Source organism: Glycine soja, chromosome 8 (assembly GCF_004193775.1).
Source record: "Glycine soja cultivar W05 chromosome 8, ASM419377v2, whole genome shotgun sequence".
In the NCBI taxonomy this organism is placed as follows: domain Eukaryota; kingdom Viridiplantae; phylum Streptophyta; class Magnoliopsida; order Fabales; family Fabaceae; genus Glycine; species Glycine soja.
Window position 1 is genome coordinate 43,834,518 of NC_041009.1, and position 14,589 is coordinate 43,849,106.

The following is a 14,589-nucleotide window of genomic DNA, read 5'->3' on the forward strand; positions in this document are numbered from 1 at the left end:
TAGATGAGTGGGTGGACGGTCAAAGTTTGGCTTCTATGTTTCCTAGACTATCTTCTCTCGGAACAAAAGGAAAAGGTTATAAGTGGTATGGGTAAATGGATGGAGGATAAATGGGTTTGGGAACTTAGATGGAGAAAGAAACCTTTTGAAATGCTACTACTCTTTGGCAACTATGCTCCCATAAGATTTTCAACAACATTTTTGGCAATTCTAAGGTGTTGCTAGATCTAGAGTGGAGGGACGTGTGTGGCAAGTAATATGGTGTGCAGTTATATATCTATTGCATTAGGAAATATCGAATTAACTGTGTTTTCAAGTGTACAAGTACGTGGTAGTGGAAGAGATCAAGTTTCTTATATGTTACTGGCTGCACAACAGGGTTAGCGTATTACCCTTTTCGTTTGTGTCATGGGCAAGTATGTGCTAGTGGGGTCTTGTGATTGTGCTTTCATGACTGACTCGTGTGGTTTCTCATGGATAGAGACTAGCTTGTTGCAATGGTTTTCTTATTCATTGTTGAGCAAGTATATATGTAGAATTTATACCATTGTCAATAGTTGGGTTTATTATGTGGGCACTTATTATGACAACAATTTAAAGGGCTGAGATTTTGTTTGGCACCAAATTCAGTGTTTTTAGTTCCATGTGAGACCCTCATTTGGTTATCTAGTATTTATAATTGTATGTTGTTATAAATATACTACTATAACCGTGAGGTGCCTTGTTTGTACTTTACTTTTGGTACCACTTTTACCATAGTAATATATATAATTAAAATGAATTTATATATCCTGGGAGTTCATACTGAATCTTAATTATTAGTATCAACTCACGTCAGTATAACAACATTAAAATGAATTTAATTAAAATGTAGGTGTTTTATATTATTATTTAATTATATATCATAATAAACTTATCAATTTTTATAATAATTATTTTAAAATTATAATAAAAATATTTTTCATTAGTTAATAATGTAAAAGAAATTTCATAACGACAGAACATAAAAAAATTGAACTCTAAAATAATATTATTATTTTATTAGTTTATTAAAACACACAAGAAATAGTATTATGCATAAATAATGTTATTTTATAGACTTGGTACTTGTAAAGTGGATAAATTGAAATTAACTATAAAAATAGTTGTTTTGAGTGACCAAAATTGTTCAGTGCATGGTATAAATATTATTTTTTATTAATAAATATTAATTTATTATGCTAGTTTTTATTAATAAAACCAAATGTTCTAGGTTGTGTATCACTAAATTCTCAACTCCTCACAATGACATAATTTGTACACCCGCTATCATCGTCCATTGTCACTGTCAAGTGTTAATTGTATTCACGTTGATTGATGTCTTATACTCTTATTGTCATTGAGTAATTGCACTTAACATTTCCTTTGACTTATTGCGTGCATTGTTATTAACAGTGAGGCTTCATTGCAATTTGTTTCTTGCTTTTATTAAAACTGTCTCCTCTCAAACTTACATAAAAAATTACAAAAAAAATGTGTGTCCTTTAACTTGATCATCGAAGAAATATGCAATGATGTTTTTCTTGTAATCTCTGTCATGTCGTTCTCCCATCCTTTCATTTTATTATCACCCTTAATATCCTTATCTTACTCATAAAAAAATAGCGTACTTATGAAAAGCGCCCTCATTGCCACGCATAAACTCATTGAACCTGTTACAGTGTTATATGCATATTAAAAAGTAAGGAGGGATTAAATTAGTTTATATAAAAGGAATTTTAAAAGAGTTATTTTTTTAAAATCTAATGGTTATGATTAATTAATCGTTATAATCATTAAATTTAAGAAAAATGAATTGTGAAAAAGTTAGAATAAATTGATCTTTCCTCAAGAAATAGCATTGAAAAAAATCAATTGAAGATAACATTAAAATAGAATGTATAAGAGGAAGATAATCCTCCTTCTATAAGTTAGATTTTGAGATTGAACTAGATTCAAATTTATATTTTAATATAATATTAAAATTTATTCTAAATGTATTAGTGGGTTACTCACCATATTAGATATTAGATATATATTAAGCTCAAAAATATTAAACATAAGAAGTGTATATAAATAACTTAATCTCACATCAATTAGAAATAATATTAGAAATAATATCAAACGGTAAGAAGGAATTTTTTTTTAATCAACCAAAAGATTATATTAAAAGGCACTGGAGGTACCGAAAATTACAAGTGAAAGGTAGAGACAAGTCTACAATTAAACAACCACCTAACAAAGAGGCTAGAATTACATGGTTCAGCTCTTTACACCACCAATTGTAAAATAAGTTAACTACCACGTGTCCCTCTACTAAGGAACCTTAATAAGAGGCTCCTCTTAGTGCCAAAGACTATATAAGAAAAAAATAACTTTCATCTTTATATAGAATTGAATTAGGTTTAAATTTATATTTTAAAATATAATATAAAAAAATGATAACATAAGAATATTGAGAGTAAAAATGTGACTAAAAAAGATAATATTAAAGGAGAGACAATGTTTCCGTTCAAAAAAAGAAGAGACAATGTTGGATATTTTTATTTTTAAATAGTATTATATGTGAGATAGAAAATCTTTCTAAATTTATTAGTTATTAATTTATAAAATGTTTATTTTATGTTTCATCATTTATTTGATTATATTTCTCAATCATTTGTAAGATAAAATATAAAATAAACATTTTTATTTAATCGTTTACTCTTCAACAAATTAAACCTGCCTAAGTGTGTCACCTAATAGTGTACTAAGAAGTGTACTTCCCCCATAAGTACCATATCAATTGTTATCAGTATCAACGTTCTTTCAATAAAAAGACCTTCACGAATCTCAGAGTCTTTACTTGATCCAGGATATATATGTGAACTATGTTTGTCATTTTGCCTGTTTTTTCAAAGGAAAAAAAAATCCAAACTAGTTAAATCATACTTTAACAAAATTAAAATGATAAAAAAAAGAATCATTATCTATTTGAAATTTAAAATATCATTATCTAAATTCTGATAGCTATACTAACATTATTAATTTAACTAATAATTTTAATCCTAAATATGCAATTATATTAAATATTTGAAAAGTAAATTTTACCGTCAAAAATAATTTTTTCAAATCAAAGAGAATTAAATTTTATTAAAGACATGCAATTATATATAATATCATGTGTCCGGTCAATTTAAATTTTTATAACTTGTTTTAAAAGTCATACTAACAATATATTTTGATTATTATCAAGCGCGTACATTAATTAATGTTGAATTATTCTAATTTAATCAACAATTTAAGATTTGAGTTTTGAACATGCAGTTAAATTAAATGTTTAAAAAGTAAATTTTACCATTTATAATAACTTTATCTCACTTAAACATAATTGTTTTTTATTGGATGATAGTGTTCTAGAAGAAAAGAAAAAAAACTATATATCCTGATTAATCACCTTATGCACAAGTTAAACTCAGAAAAAATATATCATTATATACACAAGTCATACACTAACATGGACTGATTATTTCTTTGCAAATGGCATCAAGAAAGGGTGCAGTGTAATGTGTTGATATGCAGAGTCTGGGTGGAAGTAGAAAAAAACACAGATCTATCTGTTTGGTCCTTCCCTTCATAATTTAGTATGCAAGGAAACTTCCACGTGGCCATCCTCACAACATGCCATGTGGAACCATTTTTTAAAAATTGCACCCACATGGGTTACTTATGGAAATCCACACCTTAATTTTTTAACTCCATATTCCATACTCTTCTAGTAATTCATTAATTAATTAATAATATTTCGATTATGGACTTATGGTTTATAAATATTTTTTGTAATCATGGACTTGTATTCATAAACCTTAAACGATGATTTAAAAAAAATATTAACAATGTAGTTATTAAGGTACTCTTTTTAATATATACTTCTATTCTTAAATAAATTTTATGTAAATCCTACTTTATATTTAGTAAATTATTATCGAGTTTCGTATAACTTATTGATAATGAAATATATATTTAACATATATGTCAAAAACTATGTTAGTATCATTATTCTTATAAAATTGTAGATATTGCGAAATTTAGTGTTATATATGTTGCTATCTTTGATGTCAAATCTATAATAGTATTATTCCATAAAATTGAGTGTCGTGTGGGCACGTTAAACTTCTTCAAATAGAAAAATGATGTTTTCTAGAAATTTTTCATTCTTTTATGTAACAAAAAATATATAAAATTGGTTCATATATATATATATATATATATATATATATATATATATATATATATATATATATATAATGGAATATAATTTATATATACTATTGATATAAAACATTTAACGTGATTCGATCACTTAGTTATGTTATTTTTCATTAATATAATATAACAAAAAGATAATTTTTAGTTAAACATCTTCATACAAATATTTGATATTAATCATATATATTAAACTCTATATTTTAAACATGGACATGCATTCGAATTTCGAACGCTCATAGAAAAAACAAAGTTGTCGTGTAGCATTTTTGTTGTCGTACGTAGAGCGGAACCTTGTTATCATGAAGCATCAGTGATTCAGCTTTTCTTTTGCGTGATATTTTATTAGATTTGACATAACACTCTTTTATTCTTATAGTTAGATCTAGGTGGGGTTTAAACTATGAAAAGGGAACTAACGGCTATTAATCCTAACTTTATTTTTTAATAGCTTCATTTAATAAGTAAGTTAACGAATGATTTTTAATATAAGTTCCATGTTATTAATTGGCAACCAGATTAGATTTATTAGACAAATAAGTTTTGATGAAATCCATAGAATCTACATGATCCACACTTGTATGTGGGCCACCATCATCACGGTTCCAAAGTTTGTGTGGTCATTCTTTTTCAGTGTTCCCTATGGAGCGGGTTGTACTTTTTTTTTCCCTATAAATTTTAATTAAAGAGACAGATCTATATCAGCTGTTGAAAGAAAATTTTGTTATCTGTCTGTCTAGAGACAACTTGTTACATCTATCTGTCTAGGAATAAGTTGATTTTTAAAGATTATTAATTTTCTATAATAGAGGTTATTAGTAAGATTAAATTTATTATATATAGATAAGCGCACCTGTTACATTTGTTTTAGCATTTTGATCTAAGTCTTCTTGTATTAGAGAGATTTTTGTTTTTCTCTAACTGCGGGGTATGCCCCATTTATTGTTATATCATTTTGGATTTAATACAATTTAAATTTTTTCAAAAAAAAAGAGCCTAGTATATTAGATTCCCTGAAATACTTAGGTGCAAATTCAGTATTGATTCTCAATTTCTCATTCGCCGCAAACAAAAATGAAGACCATGCTTTTTTTTTCTTTTTTGTTTTGAGGCAACGGATGGATTAGTGACTAATCTCACATTTATGGTGTGTAGTTATGGTTGACCTAAAATTTTTTTACACACCAGAGAAATTAAATATAGATTCTCCTAAATAAAATCATCTCCATTTCTTTCATTTTTATGGTTTTGGAAAAATAAATGGTACTCTCCATTTAATATGTATTATATCCATTTTACTTATTTGTCCAAAACTTTAGTAATCAAAGAAATAGAGAGGAAAAAAATAGCAAAAGTTTTAACTTATTTTTCCATTAAATAGATATTTTTGTACATATGAATGCAACAAAGTCTTCACCAAAAATGTTTTTTTTAACTTAAGATACCAAATTTAAATTAAAAATTAAAATGAGGGGCGAAATTTTATTTTATCCTTTTCAACATATCTTTATTTTGATTTCGATAAAAAAAAATTAACTTCTTAACTAATGTCGTGAAATCAATCATTAATTGTTCGAAATTAAAACTAAGTCTCATTAATAAAAAAAAATACTATCACAACTTGAGTTTTTGCTTAGAATTAATTAATGCGTATATAGTAATGTATCTTACAGTTGAGAGGTCCATTGGATTGTGAAAAGAACGCTAAAATAGTGTGGATCACATATTGGTGACCTGTTTTATTTCTACAAGAAACTTTATAATAGTCCTCAAATAAAGTAAGGTTAGCATTTACCATTTTTTGTTTAATGGCAACTGCACTTTGTTCAAATGTCTTTTTCTCGCCCTTATTGCAGCCACTTGTTGCTTTTCCTATCCCTAATTTTAATCTCTATCATTTATATTAGTATTATGTGAAAAGAAATTGGATGAAAGATTTCAATGTCATCTGTGGTGGCATTTTTTGCATTCCAGTTTGGAAATGACAATAACCCTTATATGTACATCCTTCGGTGGGGACTGCATGTCTATAATCAACATTAATTATAACAGTAACATGAAAGATACTTTGCTGAATGTTTATCATTCTTGATATATTATCTTGTACATTTACTTCTCAAGAATTTTTTTAACTATTGGCTATTTGATTTTCGGATAAAATTCTAAGATATTTTCTTAAGTTTTAATCTTTTGAATTGATTATGAGATTAATCTTAAATTTAAAATGCAATTATATTTAAAGTTTTTTATTTTTTCACAAGAGCTTATTATGTGAGAATCCAATCCAATTCTCCCTCACCAACTAAGTTACACTCATTTAGTCCCTAAACAAACTTCTAATTAATTACCATGCATATATATGCAAGTTAATAAATTACTATGTAACTAAAAGTTAGAGAATGGCCTAGCTAGCTTCACTGTAAATTTAGTTTTGTTTTGTGTGGTTAGTTATGCATGGATTTTGATTTATTGTAATTTCTTTATGAGATTATGGTAAAGAATTTCTAAACCTTCTTAATATAATCTTCCTACCATTTATGATAATTATGCATTATATTATTAAAGAGAAAGAAAAATAAAAATATACACTAACAATATAAGACACAGAACACTGTCATATTCAATCACAAACTTAATTGTTTAAGTGATGGTAAGGGATTTTCACACTTCTTACAAAATTTAAGTTCCTTCCAGAACCGTAGACTTATTATATGAAACAACGAAAACGAGTGGTGTCCCATAAAGTTTCTAAAACTCCCAAGAAAGTTTTATTATTGTACTGTACTATAGTTGGAGGGAAGATACATGCATCTTGAAAATAGAAATCAAATTGGTGCCCATAAGAATGAATCATCTAGTGTTCGTTTTTTTTTATATGACTTTATAATATATTCTGTGTATTTTGTTTGTTTTTTCAAGTTTATTAAAATTATAATGTGACATGTAAAGTAAAATAATTAACGACAGATTTCAAACTTTTGATATGATATATGCACATTTTCTGAATAAAAAAAGAATACTATTAAATAGAATTAAGCCAAGTGGCCAGGATAAGCAATTACTATAGAAGGAAAAATATTTTAAATACAGTATTATTTATTGATGCATGGGCAATTACTATAGAAGGCAAGAAGATATCTATAGCCAAACAAGGAAACACAAAAAAACTAACGAACCTGAATCCAAAACCAAGTGTCTAAGAATGGGCGATTACTTCCTGCACTCCCTGCACTGAATCTAGAATGTAAATTTTTACATTCTGAAAAAATCATTCGTGACAGATTAGATGTTCTAAAATCTTAAAAAGGTGCAGGAAGCAGCATTGAAGGTGCAAGAAGCAACTGCCCTAAGAATAATTCCTTAGTACAAGTGATCACTTGTACTAAATTAATAGCTAATAACAACTATTAATTAGTCCTTATTTGATTATTAAAATAATTAAGATTAAAAGATAAATATGTGACCTTTTTTTTAAAATGATTACGTGATTACTAATTAACTTTTTATCTTAATTGTTCATGTATTGTATGTTCTAAATATATAGTTATATATCACCCCACTTAGCACTTGAATAATTGGTGAAGAGTTGTTATAGCTTAATAAATAATTTTGAGTTTGAATTTTGTGTATGTATTATTTAACTCAATGAGGATTGTTTTTCATAAAGAATATGTGGTTTGTACAAAATTGATGTGGCTATGAATTTCCTTATATATAAGCTTCCTCTCATTAAGACACTTTATTAGAAGTACATACCCAGTAAGGTCAAGCTAGCAGCGGTGCTAGTGCTAGTACCTAGTGCTCCAACTACACCAAGGCATGCTTGATGCATTTCATGAAGATCAAAGTTTTTTGCTTGCTAAAGTTTGATGAAAGTAATAGCAAGAGCCAATAAAAAATGTAAAGGGTGTCAAATTAACCGATAAATATTTTGTGTATACATTGAGCAAACAACGTAGAAATATTGTAGAATTGTATTGAGAACAAAAACATGTTTGTAATAAAGTTGTAATTATAAAGAGTGATGCCATTCCTTTACCACATTTCGAAGTGGACAGAGGTGGAGAGAAGAGATAGAAAGAAAAGAAAAAAGATAGAGAGAGAAAAATATAGATATAAAAAGATAGATATTTGGAGAAAATGAGGTAGAAGTGAAATGGAAAAATGATGAAGTTGAAAGTAAAGAGTGAGAATATATGTCTATTTCATTTTGAGGTGGATTGCTGTGGAAATAGAGACGTGAAAAGAAAAGAGAAAAAGGATGAGAGAAAATAACAAATGTGATAAATGGTGGGATGAAAAAGGGAGATTCTAATGTAGGAAAAAAAATGAGGTAAGAACGAGATGAGAGATAAATAGGTGAATAGTGAGTATTTTTTTAGTTGTAAATTATTAATTTAATATTAATATTTCTATGGATGAAATTCATTTCTCTTTTGACGTCACTAAAATCTCTCTTGACACGAAATCCTCCTCACAGATATCTTCTAGCACTCAAAGAATAATTAAATAGTTATGATCGGATAAAATTATTTACGATTTAGACTTGTGCAATAATTATTTGGATAAGCCTATGCTGGCAACTCCAACATATTATTAGCACTCTCTCAGGTAATATTAAAGGTATCTTCTTATTCTGTTTTTTTTTTATGAAAATAGGATAATAAAAAATTGATTTATTCTTCATTTTTCTCTCTCTATAATTTGAAACAAGCTATTTTGTCCCTCAAGTTTCAATTACTTGAGTTTCTATACTTTTCAGATTAATAAAATTTGGTCCAATTATTAATGCTTCATCCAATTTTTAACTTTTAAGATGGTGTGGGTCACATTTTGTGACGTAATAGCATCAAATGACACTGTAGTTCATTAAAAGTATAAATTCAATTGTTAATACTTTACCAAAATATTAACAAAATGTGTTAGTGTGAATGACATTTTGTAACGCGATAATAATCTCTTACTATCTCATGAAATGACGATCCATTTTGACACAACATTTCATTTTAGTCTTACAAAATATAATATGTCAACTCGAATGTTAATAATTGGACAATGATTGAACTATTACAAAATAGAATCTGTCAACTCAAATGTTAATAATTGGACAATGATTGAACTAGATTTCATTACCCTGAAAAAGACAATCTAGGTTTTATGGATTTGAAAAGAATAAAGGTTTGATTCAAGCAATTAAAAGTTTAAAATTGTATGGACAAAAATTACTCTTTTTTTACAGAGGACAAAAATTACTTATGTATCATACTACAGGAATAAAAAACGTTGTTAAGACTAAAAAATTCTTTACTTAAAGCTACTACATAAATTATCGAGGAAAAAATGTAAAATCTATTAGGTTTAGGAAGAAATTAAAAAAAAACTACATTGTAATTAACCCCACTTAAATTCTATTCATATTAGTCTCAAGTTCAATATATTAAATCATTATAGTTTACTAGTTTAATTTATATATATAATGGAACTAAGCTAAGTTCCCTTAAATTTCACTAAAGGTTGTCGATCAAATTTCCTGACTAGGATTAGTCATTAGCAAGTGTGGATATTATGTACCAATGTCATAGGAATAAAAAAAGTATATAAATTATGTTAAGCAATCATTCACCAAACATAACTATTGGATGAAAAACCCAACAAAATAACGATATTTTAACTCGAGAAGAGTCACTGATTAAAGGTGTTATAAAATCAGTTTTTAGATAACTATACATATAAAATACTATATAACTCTAAAACTGATTCGGATTCTATAGTGATCTTCACCCTATAAATAGAATACAGAGAGTAGGTAGATTGTGACTTACTTTATTGGTATATTAACAAATACTTATCAAGAAAACTCCCTGCTTTAAACATCTAGTCATATTAATCTAACCATAGCATCGAATTGGATCATTGCATCCCTTAGAAGCAGATTGCTTGGAACCAAATCTCCCTCCTTTCTCAAGGTACTGTTGATGGTATTCTTCAGCCCTGTAGAACTTCTTGGCAGGAAGGATCTCAGTAACAATCTTCCTGTTCAGCTTCTTCTGTTGTTGTTCTAAAGACTCTATGGCTGCCTTCTCTTGTTCAGGTGTGTAATAGTATATTCCAGACCTGTATTGTGTTCCCACATCATTTCCCTGTCACACAGGAAGATCAAATTGTTAGCACTTAAGCCACATGATGCAACAGTACTAATGTGCAGCTGCATCAGCACTTGCAGATCATAGGTTGACATCATATATTCAAAGTTCATGAATAATGAAAAGAGAATGAGCAAAAGTGGTGTGCTGAATAGAGAGAGTTGAAGATAGCAATGGTTTGAACAGAAAAAGGCAAAAGACAAGACAAAAATGTAATAAAAGAAAGGCCAAAACCTTATATGCAGTTTCTTAAATGTTTTTGGTGTTGTTCTTCAATTAGAATTAAAGTTTCATCTCCATAATTAGAGTAATAAAGGTTTGCATGAAAGGTCAGCATAAATTACTGAGGTGAAACTCCAATTCTAATTGGAGAATAGATGTAACCAAAGGAATTACATGTATGTTTTGTCTTAAAAGAAATAGACAATTCCATATTAAACTGGTTTTTCTACATATCTTGTTCTCAAATTATTAGGGGTCCCTGACATATTTGAAGTTCAACATATGTAAATTGCCCAAACAATTAAACAATTAAAAGCTTGGGTTTCTTTTCAAACACTGGTTTAGCAACTAGTTCTTTATCACAATCTAAACACAAGCAAAAATTATTATATGTAATGAACTCCCAAAATTTAACAGGTTGAGCACTCCTTGTAATAACTTGTGAACTGTGAAGTAACAGATGTATGATGTAATGGTATGTAAAAGTGGAATGAATGACATGGCCAAATACTTCAGTGTAGAAACACCCCACAATTGGCATGACAAAGGAGAAAAACAGGTTAAAAAACTTAGTAATGAAGGAAAGTAACATCAGAGAACATATTGGAGCAGAATTCCCAAAACAAGATAATCACAGGTTGTTGCAGCATAAATGCATCTATTAGGCAGCAGAAAGAATTAGCATCACCTCAGGCAAATAAATCATGCAGCAAAAAGAAAGTATTACAAAATGATGAACTCTTTTAAGGAATCGTTGAACAATTCTAAAGAAACTTTACATTTATAACCCACAAACCAAAACTTGTAATTCAGATCTGCAAAGTCTAGACATCACACTTGAAACAGTAAGAACATGGTATTAATAACAAATTAAACCAATTAAATCAAGCATGGCGAAGTTTATAGCATAACTAAAAAAACACTTCATATTTACCTGCCGATTCAGTGTGGTAGGATCATGTCTAGCCCAGAACACATCAAGCAAACTCTCATAGCTACATACATTGGGATCATATTGGACCCTGACAACCTCCGAGTGGTGTGTGGTCCCCGTACACACATCCTCATAGCTTGGATTATGCAACTGCCCCTGGCTATAACCAACTTCTGTCTTGATCACCCCTGATGCCCTCTGGAAGGCCAGCTCAACACTCCAAAAGCAGCCAGCACCAAACTGGGCAAACTGTTGACCTGGTGCTGGTATGTCATCATCTGGTCCCCGAGCAGTGGTTGAATTCATGTTTTCTGCTGCCCTTGGGCTACCCAACCCAACAATTCTGCTCAACAAGTTCATGGGGGACTTGTTACCAGCAATGTTTGGACGAGTTTGGGAGAAGAAGAAACAACACTTGACAGAAAAAACTGAAAATGATGGAAGGAGCTTCGTTTTGGCTGGACTGGAGAGAGTAGAAGAAAGGAACACACAGAAGGGAACTGGATGTGGCAGTGTGCTGATGCTTATTGCTGCAAGGAGTTTGAGTAAAAATAAGCACACTTTTCTAGAAGGAAAAAATTAATTAAAAAACATCCTTGATAAAAGGAGGGGAAGGGAGGAATACCAACTTAAGAAGCCAGGAAAACAGATTGGCAACTTGATCAAATAACCAAAAGCTTAAAAATAAGATTGTAGTTTTAATCCACAGTGTACCATTGAACCATATGTGATATACAAGATAGGGATAACACAGAAGAACACAAAAGAAACAACTGGAAAATAACTGTTGAAAGAGAGAAACAGAGGCATACAATGCTGAAACGGTGTGTCTCAACTACACAAAATTTATATAGGCTGAATGTAATAATTACAAGTAAATATAGGAGATTTTATTCCTATAAACATAACATGATATGCCTATAAAATAAATCTAAACATTAATTACAAAGATCCTTATCAACTTTCCAACAATAGCAAAGGATATTCTGCAGAGAACAGAATATACCCATCCCTTTCCTTACTCAACCATTTCTGGTTTAATTATAAGGACTCAGTAAAAAGAACTCATATATAAAATACATATTACAAATTATAAACTGAATAAAGACTAAGATGCAAAATAACATATAGCTATTACTAATTGTTGAAAATCAATCTAAACCTTGAGTACACTTAACAATTTTGAATAAATAAATGATACTGTTCTACATATACACATGCGTGAATTAGTATGTACATGAATATGTGTGTGTGTATAAATATATATATTAGTAGTCACAACACGAGAGTACAAACCATAATCAAACAGATAGGAAGAGAAGCCTTTCGTATATGACCACAAAGGTCATCTATTCATGGTTTAATTAAAATTTATAAGAATCCAGTAGGTTAACAAAAAAGGATTCAAATAATAAAAATCTTACATTGTTTCTGATTCAGTTAGTGACCAAACTGGTTTACACTTAACAATTATCTTTCCGCCATGTCAAGAACTAACTTAACCGATAGTCCTTAAATTCAAGGACTAAATTTGCTTTTTCCAATGTCAATGACCAAATCAACCAGCGGTGCCAATTTCAGGGACCAAAAATTAATAATATTTTACCTAAAATTTGAATTTCCCGTACAGATAGCTTGTCTAGCAAATATTCTACTTGCAAACTGATAATAAACTGAATGTAAACTGCAATAGAAACACCAAAATAACAATTGAAAATACATACTGTGTGTGTGTGTGTGTGTTTTAGAACTAGAATTGTTAATAGATGGGTTGGTGGAAAACTCTCCCGAGGCAAAGCAATAATAAAAGCCAGGGAATCTAACATCAACCCTTCAACGAATTATCCCAATCAATCTCCACAAAACACATGCAATAAATTAACTTTTTGGTTTTTAAAAGAAACCCACTACCTGTTTCCATTTTTATTTTATTTTTTTCAGATTGAAGGCAAAAGGGAGAAAAAAAACAAAAAAGGGTAATTGTAAACGAGAGAAAAGAAGAGGAAACACACGTACCCAGTAGAAGAAAGAAATTGAAGAGATTGAGTGGTGCTGAGAAGTGACAAAGGAGAAGAAGATGAAGAAGAAAGTGAGGGATTCGGTAACAGTGATAGCAAAAGAAAACAATTTGAGCGTTGTGGTTTGGTAGAAAGTGACCAACGATGATGTTTCGTTGATATTCCCGAAGTAATTAAAGCTACATCCTCTTCTGCTTCTGTTGATATTCGCTAGTTATTGCTCGCGCGTTTACGTCAAATGACAAAAGCCCCCACACCTTGGTGTTCGGAAACCCCGCGAAGCCAAGGGTAGGAACGTCAATTAAGGTCGCCAATTCAACCGAAAGACCAAAACGCCACGAGGAGAAAGCGAATTAATATTCGATTTCTATTTCTTTGCTTTCTTTTAATGGACGGGATTGGCACAATTGACTGAATTGAGCCGAAAGATTTATTTAGAATATTCTTCTTCAAATCATGGCCCATCTTATTTTCACACCCCCTTTTTCTTTTAGAATTTCTCTCACCCCCTACCCTCTTTTTCTCTTTCCCTTGAACCCTCCTTTCTATCACACCTAGGATGCAAATGAGTCAAGTTATTCATAAACTAACTCATTTATTTTAAATGATTCATTCAAGTTCGTTTGTTTATACATTAAGTTCGTTTAAGTAAATGAGATAAGCTTGAACAATCAATTTATTTTACAAGCCAAACTCAAACTTTAAAAGTTAAGTTTGGTTAGACTCATTTACACCCCTACTCTTTTTTGCACTTCTCCCTACCCCTTAATCACGTTTCTCACCTTATTGCAAGAGTTTGGGGAGGTCCATTCCTAAATTTGTTTCTCTTTCTTTTTTCTGTGTTGGTAGATCCATTTAAGACAAGACCTCTCGGATTAAGCTTGTCTCTCTAAAGGAAGGTTACACCTTTTCTTGAGCATTTATATCCTGCATTCCCACCATTGCATTAAATACCTTCCATTGCATTTTAGAAAGTCTATTCCATAATATAAATTCACATTTCAGAATA

General features: G+C 29.7%; 1 protein-coding gene across 1 annotated transcript; it reads right to left on the bottom strand.

Moving 5' to 3' along the window:
• Positions 1 to 9,898: 9,898 nt before the first annotated feature.
• On the bottom strand, positions 9,899 to 13,773 carry LOC114423411 (peptide methionine sulfoxide reductase-like). Its single transcript, XM_028390164.1, has 3 exons — positions 13,579 to 13,773; positions 11,563 to 12,092; positions 9,899 to 10,403 (listed from the first exon to the last, which is right to left on the bottom strand). Exons 2-3 carry the CDS (start codon positions 11,920 to 11,922, stop codon positions 10,152 to 10,154), a joined length of 612 nt encoding a protein of 203 aa, XP_028245965.1. The 5' UTR covers positions 11,923 to 12,092; positions 13,579 to 13,773; the 3' UTR covers positions 9,899 to 10,151.
• Between the last annotated feature and the right edge of the window lie 816 nt (positions 13,774 to 14,589).